Source organism: Nelusetta ayraudi, unplaced genomic scaffold, assembly GCF_046127955.1.
Source record: "Nelusetta ayraudi isolate G7.1 ecotype Tasmania unplaced genomic scaffold, CSIRO-AGI_Nayr_v1 ptg000026l, whole genome shotgun sequence".
Taxonomy (NCBI): domain Eukaryota; kingdom Metazoa; phylum Chordata; class Actinopteri; order Tetraodontiformes; family Monacanthidae; genus Nelusetta; species Nelusetta ayraudi.
The window spans coordinates 5,912,398-5,932,184 of record NW_027466076.1 but is presented as its reverse complement, the minus strand read 5'-3'; the positions used below and the strand labels follow the sequence as shown (position 1 = coordinate 5,932,184).

The 19,787-nt window shown below is 44.3% G+C and overlaps 1 protein-coding gene across 2 annotated transcripts in view; it reads right to left on the bottom strand.

Annotated features, from left to right (window-relative positions):
* tjp2a (tight junction protein 2a (zona occludens 2)) overlaps positions 1–18,547 on the bottom strand; it is a 31,993-nt gene extending 13,446 nt beyond the window's left edge. The window contains exons 1-5 of one of the 2 annotated variants that reach the window (XM_076029308.1): positions 18,394–18,547; positions 9,627–9,756; positions 3,717–3,770; positions 768–892; positions 261–363 (exon numbers count right to left, since the gene is read on the bottom strand). In XM_076029308.1, the coding sequence (XP_075885423.1) occupies positions 261–363; positions 768–892; positions 3,717–3,770; positions 9,627–9,632 (288 nt within the window). In that variant the 5' untranslated portion in view covers positions 9,633–9,756; positions 18,394–18,547. Of the gene's footprint in view, positions 1–260; positions 364–767; positions 893–3,716; positions 3,771–9,626; positions 9,757–12,837; positions 13,204–18,393 lie in introns of those variants that run through there. The other variant, XM_076029307.1, reaches the window with a different exon arrangement.
* Positions 18,548–19,787: the final 1,240 nt, after the last annotated feature.

Below are 19,787 nucleotides of genomic sequence, written 5' to 3'. Positions count from 1 at the left end.
CACTACACTGTCACGATAACATCAACTAAAAAATGTGTAAAAAAAAAAGTCAATTAATTGCGACTAATTCGATTGAATCGATTAAATTCTTAATCGACAATTAATCGACAATTAATCGATCATCGATTAATTGTCGACATCCCTATTTACGACACAATGCAACACAACTCCAGCAGCGGCGGCGGTGCCTGGGGTCAACGTGAGAGAACGACGGCTTCGCTCAAGGGGAAGGAAAAACGATTAAAAACATTGATACTTACAATTTTTGCAACTTTACCGCATTTGCGGAGAGTGTTGACCGCAAAGGAGTGGATGGCGCCGTCCATTGGGATGGCGTTGACCTGCACCACCCTGTCGTTCTCACTGGACACAAAAACACACAGTGATGTGAGCCCAGTGAGGTCACAAGGGGTGATCAACTGTTCATTTCAGTTCACTATCATATACATGATCATAAATCATTAGAAAACAACGGAGAGTGACGGCCAGTAGAAGAGTCGGTCAGACAGAAGCTCCTGAGGTGGTGCGACTGCTGCAACTTGTCAGAAAATGTTGAACAGTAAATTCCTGTTTATGATGCTAAGAACTGCGATGACGCAACACAGGTGACAATGATTTGACCGCAAACCTCGTAACAATCTACAAAAAACTGCAGCCGTTCACCAGCAGGGGGCTGAACATGAACATTGTGAGGTGACGGAAGCGCTTTCTTCAATGTTTTCAATAAAATAAAGTCAAATGAAAATGAAGTGTTTTGGAGTACGCACAGCAGCAGTCCGTCGGCAGGACCTCCCTGCAGGACGTCAGAGATGACGATGGAGGTCTCGCCGCTGTCCTCGTTGGGATTGTCCCGCCCCCCCGACACGGCGATGCCAAAGCCCATCTTTGGATCCTGCAGGGATGAAAACACGCAACACAGCAAAATTAATCACAAGAAACTGCCATCTATTGAGTGTGTGTGTGTGTGTGTGTGTGCGCGCGCGTGCGTGTGTACAGAGCCATACAGAGTGGTGTAATCCCTGAGGCTTGTGTGACATCCCACTGAACAATCACGGCCGTATGTGTATTTTGTACACGACGATTACAAAGATCCATACTGTCCGTCCATCCATCCATCCATCCATCCATCCATCCATCCATCCATCCTTTGCAGAAATGATGTTCACATGTGATGAATAACGACCACGATGCTGGGCTTTATACTCCTTCCAACACAAATCAGGAGCAGGACGGTGGCAAAAATAGATTTTGAGAACAACAGCCCAACCTACACCACCACAGCGCTGGCCAACACCGCCAACACCTATAATCTCCCTCTGTGTGTTTAAAGCCTCTTGACTTCTTTGGAAACACGTTGAGCGCTGGAAACAATTCTACCTGCCACTGCTCCAGTTTGGCCAGATGAGATGAGGTCAGAGATTTGATGACCCCGCCTCTTTATCCTCTGCCTTCCATCTGCACTAAAAAAAAAAAAAAAAAACCCAACCCACACACAATTCAGCATTTCCCTCTGTCTCTAACAGATGGCCGACCAGGCAGAGGGAGGGAGAAAGTATAAATACAACTGAGTTGGGGGGGAGGGGTGGAGGCGTGTGCATATTTTTTTGAAGCTTTTAGTTGATAAAATTACGGGGAAATTTCAAAAAAATATTTATATTTTAATTTGTATCACAACAACGTGTCTCTGAAGTTTTCAAATGGCTTTCTGAGCTCCAGAGACCGAATCAGTTCATGCACAGTACCAACACAAGAGGCAGCGGTGCAAAGGAGAGGTGGTGGGATTAACGTGCTGCAGGATCACCAGCGTGGCTTTTTATTACACCGATGAATCCCCAATTGACCATCGTGGCCGCAGCGCTGCTGCCTGTGACTTAGCGGATGGCGAGGTAACATTTAGATGACCGGGAGCGACAAGCAACGCTGATGGACGCCACTTTTATTCAACATAAGGGAAAAGAAAGAAAAGTCAATGTGTATTTTTTATTTATTTTTTTTGCTTCGGTCAAATCGTGCATAATCCCGTTCCAAGAGTCTCTTCAAATTAAAGTCAAACTTTCCCTCAAATCTCTGACATTGCCTCAACTTTGTATCTACTAATCCGTTTGTACATCAAGCATATAAAACAAACACAAAAAAACAAACATGAATAATGCATATTCCCTCAAGCCAGTGAATGATAAAACCCTGTGGTAAAATAAACATGTTCTCATGACATGAAACTGAACTAAACTAAAAATTACAAAAGAAAATGTTAAATACTTGATAAATATGAACACTCAAAGGCAATAGAAGCACATTGTGTGAGTGAACCTGCAGCAAAATAATAATAATAAATGAAGAAATGGTGGACAGTGCAATAAAAATGTAGTGGAAGAGAATCAAAGAGGGATGCAGCAGCAGATTGTGACAGCTGGCTGTGGTTGGTTGGAGGGGCCGGAGGGGGGTGAGGGGGGTCAGCAGCACGGGACTTGTTTTTTTCAACCAAAAAAAGAAAAAAATCTGTTTTTCTGGCGTCAGTGACCTCAGCAAGGGACAATGAGCTCATCAGGCTGATTAGCCAAGTTCAGTCTCACACGGTGGTCAAAGTGATGAAGATATTAAAAAATAATATAACTGGGGCGCAGCATTACCACAGATGTGATAAGTTTTCAGTATTTTATTGTTGTCTATTCAAATAATGTCATCAACTGACTCAATATCCAATCACGTTAATCACAGATGTGGCTGTGATTAATCTTGATTAATCGCAATTATCGGAAGTTTGATAGAACCTGACAATTTATTTCAGAAGCCACTGAGCGGAGGAAGGAAAATGAAGTGTGATGATTAAAACATATGCAGCCACAAGCATGTGGATGTTGGCTGAACTCATGCTGGATAGAACCACAAGTCTGAAGTGCTTCTGTCGCCACGTCGTCTTTCCAGGCTGGCGACCGCTATGAGTGACGGACCTGCTGCCTCCCACACAGAATTATCTTAGCGTGACTTAGTTTTTATTCATCTGAAGCCAATCAAAACAAACAAATAAATGATGATGTCTCTGACGCAGGTCCGTCACTGATGGTGGTCCCCCAGGAAACACCACATGGTCCGGACAACAGAAGGCAATCCTCTGGATTTTTGGGTTTACAGTGGTTGGAATCCAGCATCATTTAAAATAACCTAAGCATTGATTTGGAGCAACCGTTACGCTACTTGCATGTTTTCTGGGGTTGTTTCCATTGACTTCAAACAGCACTTGCAATGCAAATCGCAATTTTGTCCAAATTTTCGAAACATCACTTTTATTTTGTGAAAAATGTCATGGAGACGCATTTGTGGTTACTATGTAAAAACTAATTGCAGTTGTTGGATGGGATGAGCAGAAACACAAAACTCTGAATGTAAATCTTTCTACTGGACAGCGCACACAGGCGATGTTTCCAGACAAGGTTGATTATGGATATTGAATAAAAAAATAAATTAAAAAAAACCCAACGTGTCTGCATGAGTGCACTTGGCAGCGGTGGAGTGGACGGCAGACTGTCTATTACAGCTGTAATCTGGGCCCAGTGTGCCTCCTTAACCATGAACTGGCCGCAGCAGCAGCAGCCTGTTAAACCATTGAAATCCCCTCCCTGTGCGCCACTGTGCACTGGATAAAAAGACAACTGTAAATGAGAGTGTGTGTCTGTGTGTGTCTGTGTGTGTGTGTGTGCTGCCACAGATGGACTCACCCTCTGCAGGGTCACGGTGTACTGCTCCCACACGGTCTCCTCCATGACCGGGTTCTGCAGGGAGAGAACAGAGAAGATCACCTTGGGCTCTGTCACTGCACTGCAAGGATTAATCACGGGTTTGTTTTCTGTTTTCTGTTTTTGTTTTTATTTTTGCGTGACGTAACGGCCGCAACGCTTCGTTAGCCCGTTCTGTCATTACACAACTGGGAGCTCCCAGGAGAACGACGCCACAGGCCTCTTCTGCAAGTTTGACCGAGAACGATGGCGGCCGTGGGGAACGCACGCTTTTGGGGGTTACAGGCAGTTATTCATCTTTGGCACGGGAAAAAACTTCTTTCATCAAAGTGAGTCTTTAGAACCAACAGGTGGAACACAGGTAGACTTTAAGTCCACTGAAGGAAAACAACTTAATGATAAGGAGTGAGGAGACACGAGATGGTCATTAAAACAGTGGTAAAAAACACAGACGACCACGCTTGCTCATTGGTGTTTCGGCTGGTATGAAATCCAAGCAGCACTTCAGGCAGTTCAATCAAAGCACAAAACTTTCCATCGAGTCCAAACCAGTAAAATGTAACTTCCAAAAGCCAACCCCCCCCCAGCCAGCCAGGACTCAGCATCTCTTCACTTTAAAACACAGAACTCAAAGACTTTCAACTCCAACCATCTCTAAAAGACTCTCTGCAATCAGCACCAAAGCCCTGCTCGAACCCGAGCGGCGGTAGCGGAGGCGCACTCACAAGTCCCTGGAGGATGCGTATGGTCTTGACGGCGTGAGCCCATTTCCTGTGCAGGCTGAGGACGGTCTTCATGGTGGGCGTCTTCCTCCGAGCCAGCGAGCCAGTGAGCGTCGGTCTCTCCCTGCTCAGCGCCGCCGCTGCTCTGCCAGCCTGATGTGCGCCACAGCCTCCTCCATGGTCACAGCTGCACAAACCACCAGCAGCTTCCCTCCCCGCATCTGCCCGCCCGCCTTTGACGTAAGAGGACTGCTGCTGCTGCTGCTGCTGCTGCCCTACATTTAGTCGCAAATCCCACCGTCTGCAGACGCCACAAACATACAGACGCTGCCATTCCTGCACCGCCGTGATTAAATGTCTCAGAGTTCCGTCTGGAAACACCTCTTCTCCCAACAGAATACCCCAGTCGGGATCTCCTATGAGCTAAGAGGGGGGGACTTGAAAGTTGATGGGCTTGTTATATTAAGGCGGAAAAAGAAGGAAGAAGCAAACCCCAAACAGTCAGAATGCACTTTTTGATCTTTTGACCTGCAGAGCAGAACCTCAACACCAGCAACGGCAGTGGGATCAATCTCTGTTTCTGTGGAAACCCGACAGAAACAGCACCACCGGGGAAGCCGAGCGACGATTCTGAACTTCAATGAAGATTTTATCTTTCGTTCACTGAGCCGAGTAGAAGAAAAGCACAAGCTGAGGCTCAAAGAGGGCTAAAGATAGCACAACCGTCCCAAAACAATGGCCCTGATCCACTGACGCAAGGAACCACATCTATTGTATGTTTACAAAAGATGTAACAAACAACTGAAATGATTCCTCAAACGACCCGGACAAGAGGACAAAGTGCTCCCTCCATCTTCTAGAGGACTGAAATACACTCATGAGGCATCAAGTCACCACAAGAAACTTTGCAATTTCGTTAATAATCACTTTTGTACGAATCAGAGCCCAGATTTTCATCCTTCAAAAAGCTTCCAGCTTTTTTATTTTTTTTTTTTATACAACAATCAGAATTGACAACACAACCCAAAAGTGTGAACCATCAGGACTGTGTGACAGACTGGAGTCTAATACAAATAGATTTAGGCAAATATGCTCATGTATCCAAATAAATGGCATAGAGGCAGTGGCTACGGTGGCCCGGAGGAGGGTTTTAATGTTGCACAATGTCAGGCCACCGTGACGGCTGCTCACAATCAAGCCTGCTGCATAAGATGCAGCCTCCTGTGTGTTGCCCATTACGTAACAAAACACAAGTGCGCGTTTCCACTAATGAGGACAGAGGTGGAATTACTGGGTCATCCTCGCAGGACGTGACTTGGACAGCAAATGATTTGAAGCGGCGCTTCGTCTAAAGACTGAACTGAAGTGGCGGCGGCTCTGACAACAGCAGCAAGAACAATAAGGTTTCAGAAAATGTGTTGGATATGAAAGAGTTTGTTAAAAATCTGTAGATGGACGGCTTTTTGAACGGGAGGAAGGGTTACGCTCCAATGTCAACATTTTCACAGTGGTTTGGCTCCACACTGCAATACCAAATTATACCACAAGGTGTCTCCAGTAAACCAGGCTCTTTACACGCACTATTATTTGGCATCCGTGGGTACTGGTTTGCCGACAATGTAAAGAAGAAAAAAAAAAAGATGCAGAATTTGACACTCACCTCTGTTTTCTCTTATTTTACTTCCACATCCTTGATTTATTTGTTGGTATATTTTTAAGTATTTCAACAGCAAATTTTATTCTGATGTGTTTTAACAGTTTTGTTTTTAATGCATCAAGTCATCAAGTGTGTATGATGACTTTGAATTTCACTTTTTTTTTAGAAAATAAGCCTAAAACAAACACTGCTTGATAATTTATTTCATGAAAGTGGCCTTGAACTTGCTGAACGGCTCGACAGAGTCCAGAGCTTAATTATGCGTTTCAAAAGAAACTGACAGAAAAAAAAAAAACATGTCAACTTTTTTGGTTTTGTAGAAAAACGTCTAAATAATGCCAACGTCTGCAAACATTGGAAAACTACCTTCTGATCTTCTGATCTCCCACAGAATCAAGACATTTTCTTGATCATTAACATCTTCAACAGACACATTGTATTTGTGCTACGTGAAGATAACAAGATGTGAAGGTCAGGCAACACTTTGAAGTCTACCAGTATTACAGGCCAGCAAGTATGCAGCAGCATGACTGCGATTCAGAGATAAGCGCCACCTTTCTCCTTTCTAGCCGCACAACTTTGGAATTCTCCACCCCTTCCTGCCAAATGCTTCACTGGTCAGGTCACCGACCAACTCAAACATTTTCAGTTCGTACAATGGACGCGTCTGGTACGGCAGGAAACCTACCCAACCCGAGCACGAGCTGCATTTGTGTGACTCAGAGTCAACAGGTTCAGTTTGATAGCAAGCATGGGGGCTTTCGATTGATTAGATTGTTCCAACTTGTAGGTTACATTTCAAATATAACTACTAGTATTTGTTGATAACGTAAAGGCACTCATTAAGCCTTACTTACTATAAATGTCAGGGAATTTACATTCTTTTCTTCTGACACATCCTGCCGAAAGCGTCGTTATTCCGCCCTCTGCTGTTCGGACGGCGTTATTACAACATGAACAGTAGTTCACGTTACAAACGACTGAAACAAACAACTTCCCGAAAAAACAAACAAATAAACACACACATTTAAAGAAAAAAAAAAAAAAAAAAAAGATGACTTAGGTATGTTACGTATTGTGGGTGCACGCAATTAAATGAGTGATGCTTATAACGCCGCTAAAAATATTCAAAATAAAAAATAAAAAAAAGCACCACGAGGAGAGAAAATACAACGGAAAAGCTCTGAACGAGAAGAGCAGAATGGTGACAAGAAAAGGGGTGAGTGGTCAGTAAGGTGTTATAAGCACGGTTCTGGACCAAGTTCTATAAGTTACCGAACAAACGGACGTGAGCAGATGATAAAGTTAGCAGGCAGCCACCACCACAGCAGGTGCAGGGAGGATGCAACAGTTTTCCAACCGAGACTCTCGGAGCCCCCAAAAACAGCTTCACGCGCGACACGGCGTTAGCATCACTCCGAATCACTTCGACATGGACGGAAGTGTAACTGAAGCATAAGCACGGGTTTACTTACGGTGAAATAGCGAGTGTGGTATGTGCTCAGGGCGAGCAGCCCCCCTCCGTTCACTGGCATCACGCACTTTGAGCCGTCTGCTAGCAAAGATCACAACTCCTCCGCCTTTACACGCATATGATCCAACGAAGGAAACGTTTTTTTTGGGGGGGGGAAACGGTGCCACTCGAACGGCGTATGGTTTCGTCTCGCTCGTCGTTTACAAACTACAGCTTTGGCAAACCGTTAATGTGTTGAGACCTTTAGGGGTAAAACTTAGCGCCGACAAGTCCGAGCTCGGCGAGGATCGAACCAATTAGTTTGGGCGGGAGTCGTAGTTGCATTGGAAACCAAGAATTATGTTTAACTTTTTAAAAAATGGAGTGTTTTACAAACGCAATCCTAATATTGTGCGTTTGTTGTTATATTTATGTGTGTATCGGTAATCAGCCATTGATAACTGCTTCATTAATACTTTGTATTTGAGAGGCGATGCGCCTGCAACAGCGCCACAATGGACCCGTCCGAAATTCCCATCGATTATCCCGACAGCCTGCTGCGAGGACCTCAGACAGACACAATAACGGATTATTTTTTTGGCAGCATACTGCCGAATTCAAGAGAGGGAATTTTAAATTACAAAAGCGCTCCTTGCCGTAGTTCTTTATCTGTTAATTCTCATTTATAAACGCCCAAAAAATAATTTTCCAAGTGCAGGACAACAATGAAGGGACATGATATTTAATCACTAAAGAAGACAGCCTGAAAATTAAAAACTTTATGCCAAACCTCCTTATTAATTTTTAGTCTTAAGTATTTGCTCGTGTTTCTCTCTCCATGCAACAAATGCATGCACCAATGCACCCATTACTGTTTCTGAAGAGGTTCAGGACTGGCCAGTTACAATGTTGAGTGTTTGTGCATGATGAAAACCAACAAGAACAGAGAGCCAAAGGCATGCATCATATGTATTTATGATTTGTCAATGTAAATATATAGTTTTTCGCTTTCACTGCAAGTGCAGGAACAATGCAGTTGTGTGAGGAATCAGGTTCAGCCATGAAGCAATGTTAAAAATGTGCGGCGGTCACGTGAACAGCTAAGACAATGGTATACATCAAGCAGACAAGTATGTGCAGCTGTCCTACAATAACCTATTGTTGTTTGTGAGTTTGTTCCGTCACTACTCACAAGTATTTCAATGAATCAATCATGGACGAGGAAGTCAGCTGTACTTTCATTAAAATTAAAAGCAAAACCAAAGTCAATTTCAGTGGCTTCTATGAGCAATAAACATTTTATCATGGAAGTTAAAATATCTCTCATCAAAGTGCAACATTTGTTTCAAGCCGTTGAGCTGCTGGGAGGCCAAGCAGGACAATTAAATTCCAACAAAATTAGGGTCACTCAAGTTGAGTTTGCCACATTTGTCATCGTCTGACCACTAAAAATAGGCCACGCCAATGCAAAGCATCTTCAGTGGCCTCAATAATTTGCCTGACCTTGTCACTTACACAATGACACTTCCGGGACATGACGCGCCCCTCTGGTTAATCATCATCCTGAATGCAAGGCAAGGCATGCGACGGAATCTACTCTCAAAGGTCCAAAGAGTATAGGAGACCTGTAAACACTGAGTCACCAAACCAAAAACCTCAACACGTCCAGGTTTAACTTGCCAGCGAACCTTGTTTACAACGTCTATTTTTGGATAAAGCCCAAATAAATAAATAAATAAACCGTGTATTTTAGGCTTTATTCACTGACAGGATTACAACAGAATCTTGTAAGATTAAAATTCATGAGACACACAATCATCCTAAGTGATGTTATTGCATTGAAATCTCTGCAGCAAGACAGGCCGATGGGTGCAGGACAACAGATTAAGCATCACAAATACTGCCGCTTTTGTGTTATTGGATTTAAAACGAATGTGCAAACAACACAATTAATGTCATCAATGTTGTGGCAAAATACATCAAACACGTATCCAGATTAGTTGGACTGTATTCAATGGATAAAACGAAGGAAATATACTGTACATCGCGTAAGAACGTACCATCATAATAGCCGAGTAGCTGCGTGAAGAGAGGCGGCGAAGATACAAGTACTGGGCTTCTTTGGACCAGCGGAACTTGCGGCTGCACTTGAGCAGGTCAGTGCTGGTCTGTTCCGAGCCAGGCTGGTCCCTGTGAACAAGGATGGGAGGAAAGACACAAAAACACATCAGCTACTGCATTTCTAAATGAAACATGGTGTCCTGAAAGTCTTAATGACGATGCCAGTAAATCAGGATTGCACCTCAAATGAGGCACCATACATATCATATATCAGAATATCAGGATTAGAATCAATTCTATTGTCCCAGTTTGTACTGAACGTGACTCTGGTGCATCCGTGCAGTGGATTTGTGTGGACACAATAAATGATAAATAAAATATAAACCTGCCAATGCCCCACCCAAAACAGAACAACAACAACAGAAGTATGTCTCCCATCCCTGGAATGTTTCCATTTTCCAGGAATGCTTGGTGGATGGTCACTTCCTGCATAGGCAAAAATAAGGTCAGATCAGGTGACTTTATAATGTGGGAGGGAGAATAACCAGAACTCTCCAGTCATCACGACTGACCATAAATCCCAAGGTGTTTGTGGAACTTATACGACGCCATGTGACTCAACCACTTGCAGTCTGCAGCCGAGATTAGAACCTCTGAGGTGATCGCAGAAACAAGTGCGGGCGTGTGGCTTCCCCACCATGCTCAAACAACTCTTCCCTTTCACAACTTTATGGCAGCCAGTCCGTTGCCTTCTGTTGCATTAATATGATGCGACTTGATACAGACTGCTACCATAATAGGCCAGGAGTGAGGGAAGCCCGCTGGCGAGCCGGCGTGACTCAACCTGCTCTATTTGTCTCTCAAGAACCACGTGTTGTAGGTGTAGTGAAACTGTGCGTCACTATGAACAATTGAAGCCACTCACCACCCCGAGACTGTAAAGTTTGCACATTGAATTGCCTTCACGGGTTCATAAATAACAGAGTCTGAGGTGTTTCTAATGGGAAACGCTTGTTCCTTTGTTCATCTGTCCTAATTAGAGGACTAATTATGCACTGTGTTGACATCAGTAACTCACATGTGGATTTATAGCGTAAGATTTATTTTAAAGTAAGACGAACTGAGGTCTGTTAGCAAAGTGCCAGTCTCTTTATGTGGCGTTGTGAAATTTTCCATTACACTCATAATAAAAGTGTAAAAACATAATAAGTTGTGGCTGTTTGTGTGCATTCTTGAGTTTACACAAACATGTTATCATGTCCAATTGTCAGTATGTTGTCGTTATTGATGTTGAGCTTCTGATTGTTTGATGATCAATCCTCGATCAAAAACAGTCGTCTTAAAAAAGGCCAATCAGGGCCAAGTGAATGATAAAAAGTTTAAAAAAAGAAAGAAAAGTTGTGTACTTATTCTCTCGTTATCTTTTGTTTGTCTTCTGATACAAATTCTTCTGCATTTTTTATGCACACACACAGTCTCAAAGGTAAACCTTGTTGTGCCATGCCAAGTCACCTCTGACCTCTGATATCAACACAACTGCTGCTCACTGGATATGACCTCCTTTCGGCACCATCCTCTGTAAACGCTAGAGATGGTTGTGTTTAAAAGGTGCTCCAGCAGTGCACCAGCAGTAGATCAGCAGTTTGCGAAACACTCAGAACCGCCAGTCTGCTGGCAACCACAACCAAGCTGTGTTCAGTCAAGTCATTCCTCCCAAGAATGTTACTGAAGAGAACTAGAGGGGGAATAAATCAATAAGATGAATCAAGTCCAAAAGCTGCCATTTACAGTCCCATCCTCTTCATCATTGTTTTTTTTTTTTTTTTTTACCTTGGTCTTGTGCATGGCCGAGAAGATGAGCAGTTCAGTGGAGTCTGGAGGACTGCACTGTTGAGGAGGCTGTTGCCCTCCAGTCCTAAATTATTATTTTTAAAAATCTCCACATCTGAAACCCACCTAAGCCTTGACAGGGTAACTAGGTCTGGCCATGATCCATAGGAAATATAATACTTCCCCCTCAGACACAGACATAGCCACCCACGCCCATATACAGTCATGGATTAACTACTTGAAGGCCATCAACTGCGGAATCGCCCAGTAATCCATGTCCTGACATCAACTTGTTTAGAAAGCTGCAGAAAGCCAGTTGAGGGAAAGCGTAAGAAGAGCCAACACCTCTCCATCAGTCAGCAGCTACAACTGCAGTATGCGGAGCAGCAATGGCTTTCCAAGCTGTCATCGAGCAAAGGCAGAGTGGACAAGTCGCCAGTCCATCATGACAGTATCTTCAGCCTTGATAAAACATCAAGGTTCAAGGTTGACAACATCTGGTTGTCAGATGAAATGACGCTGATGCCCCGTTGGAAAGCCAGTCCCAATGATTGTCACATCGGTGGGCGGCAGCGGTACTGCACCCAGGAATCATTGGGTGATTGAACACCCCAATTCCAACCACGAACACTGAGTGCCAAGCAGGCAAGGGGGACCATTTTTACAGTCTTTGCTATGGCCCGGTTGGGTATCGAACCCACAACCTACCAGTCTCAGGGCGGACACTCTACCACTAGACCACTAAGCCAGTCTTAAAGAGGCCACAAAAGCAGTTTGGTATCTCTTGATGATGATACTAATATGCACTTCCTCATCCCTCATCTGTATTGATCACTGACATGCAAATTAAATAAGAGGGTTTATCCAATGTCAAAGCTTATAGGACAAAACAAAACAAGCTCAATACTTACTACTTAATAATAATAATAATAATTTAAAAAAAAACAAACATATTTCTTTTGTTAAAAATCCAAATAGTCTGACTCCATTCATTTTGTAAAAAAAAATATCTTACACACATAGTTCAGATACAGCACACCTCAGATTACAGTCTATCAGTGTTAAGAAACATTTTTGTAAAATGTATCGAATGAATCCGATCCAACTAGTCAAACCCGTAACTCCAGTTGAGTTGTACAGTGCGCTACAGAAAACATCAATAGTAATTGCACATCACACGACTTAAACCTAATAAAAATGTAACCCGATTTAAGACCAGCTGCCACCTGTTTGGAAATATCCTGCAACAAACAACTGCACAATAAGACTTTGCCCAGCACTGACATCTCAGCACTGGGGCACATCAAGCTGCAGTTTAAGCCTGCTGCCACGTTCGCTTTTCAATTCCTTCCAGTCACATGCACAGCGGCTCTAACTCACCCCGGGGGTCTCCACAGTTTCCTGCCGGGCGGCAGTAGTTCCCGTTTGTTCAGAGGTACGATCCCCATGGCTGCCTGCATGATGGTGATGAACTTCTTAAACTTCATCTTCCAAATTCCCCTCCAAATGCAAAAAAGGCATCACACGGGGCACAACGCACCGGATGCTGCTACGCCTCCACAGATCATCTTCCCAAAGAGCGAAGAGCAAAGAGACGTGAAGCAGATTAAAAATCGAAACGTCCGCTCTTCTCTGTCCGTCATGGGGATATTGCAAACTTGCGAGCGTAGAAAATGGTCTCCTTCCTTCCGCGGACATAAGCCGAAGCGTCAGAGGTCCCCGGCGCAGCGGCTACTACGAGCCCCTGTTCACCAGCGCTCAGTCTGACAGATGTCCTTTTGGCTTTACTGAGCGAGGGGGAGGATAAAAGGAAAACAAACAGCCACGTTTCTGCCAGGCGGTGGGCCGGCCGTGTGGGAATGACAGCACGTCACTCTTACATAATTCTGGAGCTTCTCTGGACATTACACTAATGAAAACGCAGCCTCTGCCACCACCACCACCACTACTACTACCACTGCCGCCGCTGCTGCTGCTGCAGTAGTCACCACTGGGATAATTGTGGTACTAAGCTCTGACAGATCATGCACGCTCCCCACCCCCCTCCATGAATAATCTGCACATGCAGGCTTAGCCTACGCAGAATTCACACCCGGACGGTCCCGTGTACTTCAGTGCTGCATCCTCACACACCTGTGAACTGTGGCTCACCCCTCCAGAGAGGTGTGTGGGCAGCGGCGTGCGTCCCACTGATCCTGTTTACGCTGCAATCGATCGCCGCTTCCAAGTGTCCATGTGGACAACTGGAACTTTGAACTGACACAATCCTCCTTCAGCATCGATTCAACAATAAAAACAGGCTCTTTTTTCATCTTCGGTTTATTGAACTACAACACTTGAAAAGTATGTTTCTATTTGACTGAATAAAATAATGATAATTAGTCATTAGTCATTTCTTATTATTACATTTTTCAAAATATAAATTTACGAGAGACACGTTGGGATTATTTTCAACTGTTATTTCTGATGATTACGTAGCAGCTGTGTAGCAGAAGTTGATTTAGATCAGTTGATATGCATCAATAGTTTATAGATGAGCAAGAAGATAACTTGGCAGGCTTCTCTTCAGTACTAGAGGCTTCAAAATCCTGCTCTTATTTTCTTCTTCTTCCAAACAAACGGCCCAACACAGATTCAGAAAATCCATCAATATTATCCATAACTGATCAAATTGAGGCCACAGACTAATCATAACTGAGGCCAGTGGTTCTTTTGAAGAGCAGTGGAAAAGACTTCCTGGAACAAGAAGCCCGGTGTTGTTGGAGCCATTAACTCTTTAGAGATTCTGTTCATTCCTTGTGTGATAAGACACTGTTATCTTCTTCCACCAACAGCTGTTTACCCACAGGTTGGGGCATATAAACACAAAAGGCTGCAAGGGTTTGCACTTAACGTGGAAATGTTAGCTCCCAGCAATGATCACTTCAAAAACTATTCAAATAGAGAGAGAGCAACTGAGATTTATCAACCATCCCAAATGTCTGATTTGGACAAAGTCCTGATGGAACAGAACCTGAATGTCTGATTTGTTATGGCGGCAGTGGTGGTGATGGGGTTATCTGCTGATCCAGGGAAAAGTAACGGGGGTTTTACTTAAAGATAGGCATTATGCAGATACTGCAAACGTGCCATTTTTACTGGTCAGTGAACTGGTTACGCGACCTAGTGTCCTAGTGCTCTTTAGTTACCTTTTTATTGTTTTTTATTGTATTTGTGGTACGTGCTTTATTATGAGAACTTAAAAAAAGCCTCTGTAAACTAGATGGCTTGAAAATTAAATTAAAAAGACTTTATAGAGGATTAGACTTTAAGAATGTTGAAAAGTTGCACTTTATTTTAATCGCGGCTGTCAGTTCTGGTGCCATATTTTTGTTACAAATAGCACTTTTATCAACATTTCCACATACCTTTATATTCTTATCTTGTCATTGAAAAATCTAACAATTTCAAGTGGAGCACCTAGACCATTCAAAGCATGAACGGTATTTCCAGAAGACTGATGACTCATTAGGAGGTCTAACCGTGTCATAAATCTTTCAGAAATCATGCGCCTCCACTCCAAATTTCAATAATGCAACCACCTTGTAGAACAGGCACGCATCTTCCCCTCTCACTTGGACACGCAACACAGATGCCCAGATTAAGTGTTTCGTAGTTGTCGGGTCACCAGCTGACAGCAAGCCGCCATGTTCAGAGCGGTGGCAAATAAATAAATAATCTCTGTGGCTTCTTGATGAGCTGCCAGCCAATACAAACTCCGGACAGGATTTAAGTCCCAGCAGCATGAACGTCTGGATTACGGCTGTGGATGGTCGTGCCATGGGAGCTGCAGCAGATTTCACTGAGCAGGAGAAATCCCAAAGCACTACAAGGGAGGTGGGGGCGCGCGCCAACATCACAGGCGTCTATTTTTGTACGCGAGCAATGGCGGCACAAAGGGAGAGGATTTTTTGAGTTCACCCAGGATGCCTTCTTCATCAAAAGGAGCCCAGATTAGGAGCTTCTTCTGGGACTGAAACACAGCCGAGTTCGAATGTAGAATTCACGCAGCAGCAGCAGCAGCAGCAGCAGCAGCCGCAGCAGCAGCCTGACATTCATGGGTAGCTTTATCTTAATCCAGCACCTTACACTAATCTCACAGAGAACACTGGACCCGCATCCTCCGTTCAAATGTGTACAAAATGCACTAGTCAGATTAACATGCGGCGCATCAAGGTGCAGTCCCACCTGTGCACATCTGGTGCGCGAGACAACAGTCCATTTACAGACTAGTAAATGCTGTTGCTTTGGTGTGCCGACAACAACGCCTGCAGGACTCTTTACTCTGCCTGAATCATTAGAAAAGACAAAAGAGTCTGACAGTAATGTCATTCAATGGCTTGTAGGCCAGAGAATCTTATCCAAGAAGCTATGGGAATGTTTTTGTTTCACCGTCCCAACAGTCTAATCAGTCTCATTCTGACTGCATTATGACCTGCATCAACCCCACAGCCTGTAGCTTTACATCATTAATGAGGCTTGGATTTAAATAATGAAGAGAGGAGAGCGCTTCATTCTTGCAGCTAATTCCTCCCCTGCTGGAAGTTTTCAGGATTTAATGAACTCTGAAAAGCCCCTCCGCCTTCACCGGGCTGAGCAAATGTAGCTGGACTTGTTTGGCCGTCTTTAATGCTTTTACATAAGCGAGTTTGTTTCTCTGCCTCTTCTCACCCCCCACCCCTCCACCCCCACCCACGTGTTGGAGTCGTGCCGTAGTGCCGCGTCGCTGATGCCCCAGGCCATTATGCAATCTCCATATGCAAGGCATGTGCAGGGCAGATGGAGGGACACATGCCACTCAGAAATCTCTGAAGACAGTGTAGAGTGAGGGAGATTGAGAAAGATTGGCGCTGGGTGGAAGGAAAAGACTCATGCTGTGTCTCAATTCAGGGTCTGCACCCTTCGAACCGAGCGTCCTCCGTCCGAAGGAAGCGTTCTTCGAGGACCCGGCCTAGAAGGACGGACCAAACCCCGCCTCCCCGGTAACCACTTGGGACAGTCTAGCCTTCGACGCATTTCCTGGTTATGTCACCGCCGTTCCCTCCTGCTGGCCAACCCCGGAAGTGACATTTTCATAGCATCAAGCTAACCATTGGTTCGCCATCTAACGATGACGTTGGATGTTCAAACAAATAAAAACCCGATGTTAAAAATGAATATTTTATGTGAAATTTGAAACTTAAATTTATACTTTATAATTTATAAGTGTCTTTGCCAGTAGATGGCGCTAAAGTTTCAGCTGACTTGCCAGGATCCCACGATGCTTTGCAGAAGCACGCAAAGCATCATGGGATACAGAAGTACGTGAAGGATAGTAGCGGTGCAGCCTTGGAATCGGCTAACAGTAGGGTGCATTCCCAGTATGCATTTGGAGCGTCCTAAGGACTTTTGGGAATTGGGACGAGCCTTTGCGCAGTGCTATGACGCAACTTCCTTTCAAAATGCGTACTTCAAGGATGCAGAGCCTGAATTGAGACACAGCATCAGAGTGTATACACGCTGACGCAGGTACTGTATAATCTGGATGATGTCATATGCAGAGGCCAATCACCAATGACAAACTACGACGAGTCACAGCTTTGCATTAAAACGACGTTAGGAATGCGAATGTGGCTGTTTTTTAATGCAAAATAATATCTCATCTTTCTAATCTCATCCAACAGCTTTGATATTCTTTGCATTTCTAAGTGGACTAAAAAAAGACCCGGTGTCCCTCTGGGCAGCGCCAACCTGTGATGAAAATGTTTTGGCATTTGGCAGGATGAATCTTTCAGCGTTAGCGGCAGCGCTGAATGAAATGCCAAGGATGGGGCTGTCATCCATACAGCTGGCAACTCAAGGACACTTGAACGCGTGAAGGGACAGCAGTGATGCGTCTGCAATCGTGACGCAAAATCCTGAATATGCACGACACGAATTAGCCACAGTTGACGCTTGATGCTTCCGTTCAAGCAGAACTAATGCAGTCAAGTTGGGAGCAGCGTGATAATAATGTTTGATGTTTCCATCGCCATCCATTGTCCACCACCACTTCTCCTGCACTCAAGGTGGTGTTCCTGCAGACAGGTTGCACAGAAAGACTAACAACCATTCATACTGCAAAGAGCAGTGCTTTTCAACCTTTAATGAGCCACGGCTCATTGTTTTTAAAATCCCATGGCACACCACCAAACAAAAATATCAATTAAATGACTCATTGTAGCCTGATAATGACAATACAGTCTCTTCATTTACTGAAACTCTCTCAGTGTGGAACCTGGGCCTGTTTAGAAGCACATAAAGCTGATATCCTGGGAGTAATTGAAGGAGGTAAATAGTTTTACATTTCTTTTAAAGCACAGTCACTCCATAATGGAATGTTCTTCTTTTCTTTTCTTTTTTTTTTTTACACCAATTAAGTGCAATTGGATAGTTTTTCACAGTACACCTGACATTATCTCACAGTGCATTAGTGTTCCACAGCACAGTGGTTGTAAAACACTGCTATAGAGTTCCCAATTCAATTGACCTCACACACACACACACACACACACACACACACACACACACACACACACACACACACACACACACACACACACACACACACACACACACACACGACGCTGGCCGAGCCCGGGCTTTCAACCGTGACAGTCGCTGCTGACGCAGATGGCGAAACTTCAGGCCTTCGCTTTACACACGCAACGTCGGGTGGGAGAACGAGACGAAGGCGCGTGAAAGTAACGACGGGCGACTCTTTAGGAAGGTCCAAGGAGGACGAGATCAAGTGTTGTTTTGTTATATTTTACTACTGTCATGTAGTAAACATGGCCGTCCGCGCCGCTACACAACCGCGCAAACAGGTCGACGTCCGGGAGGAGGCGAACAAAGCGACTCACTAACTCACTGACTCACCAGGTGAACCTCCGTCCGCTTCCTCTTCCTCAAGGTGAGCGCTGGCTCGAACAGGGCCGACGAAGGGTAGAATCCAGAAAGCGTCCAGTTGTGAAGAGGAGGATTGTTGTGTTCTTCTCCTCCTCCTCTTCTTCCTCCAGTGGACTGTTTCAGTGTCGCGCAGACAGTTGCCCAAGCGAAGCCACTTCCTGGTTCTCTCAGCCTCAGGTATGTGGGCGTAGCTTAGCAGGTGCGCTTGGTTGCCGCGGCGGTGCTGCAGCGCCACCTTTCCTTCAGTCTCATAGGCCCCACTGACTTCCGCAGGGTGCGGCAGGCACTGACACACACCTGAGTCACACATCCTGGCTGCCTTCCGCTGGAAACATTATGGGAAAAATCATAAAACAACACCCTACGACTTATTGATGCTTGTTGACCGTACAGTCGATACCAGGGGTGGGTGGGCAAACTCTCTGACTGGTGGCTGACAATGGCTTCTAAAACTTAACAGAAGGGCCGCTTTCTCATGGGAGAAAAAATAAATAAATAATATCACAGGATAGATAGAAAACGTTTGCTTCAATGTCAGTTAAGTATGACAATTTAATTGTTATAATATTGCGATTAAAACTGCTCCACCCACATCTTGTTTTTTTTCAGCTCACATGGATTTATTGACTCTTTTTCGTTCTTGCTAAACATGAAATCTGAGCGCCGCCACGACCATAGAAATGATTTTTTTTGTCACCCCCTGTTTCACACATGTGCTACACTGAGCCCTATAAAGGCTGAGTGGGCTGGATTCTCTACCGACCTGACTGGTTCAACCTGTTCCAGCTTGAGATGCCGTGGCTTGCCTCACACCAGAACACTGGAGAGCTTGTTTGCTCTCCCTGCAGTCTTGTTGTAAGAATGAAATTTGACTCAGTGCAAAGACGCAGCATCTCGTGTGGCCTATGTAGGCTTTGATCCTACAAACAGCGTCTGAGCCAGCAAACTAAGCCAGCTAGCATGTATTATTCATCAAAGGGAAACACTTTGACTATGCAGTAAACACGTTATTTTAGAATACTGGGAAATGTTTTAGGGGACGATAATATTATATATTATCAATGTTTGGAATATTTTAAAGTTATGTATTCACAATATGGAAAGTGAAATAGAGCTACTTTGAAAATTGACTGTGATCTAGAAGCAGTCCTGCCTCTGGCAGATGATTTCCTCCCACTCAGACTCTGCTTCGCATTTGTAAAACAGTCAAGAATAATTAAGCTACTCATTCATGTACAAATTGTTTTCCGTGGCAACATTGACACTCGTCCAGTTTGTTCCACCTTTTAATGCTGACGTCATTTGTTTAAGTCTTTAAATGTTGTACTTTGACTAAAACTAAAACAACGACACAACTCGAAAAC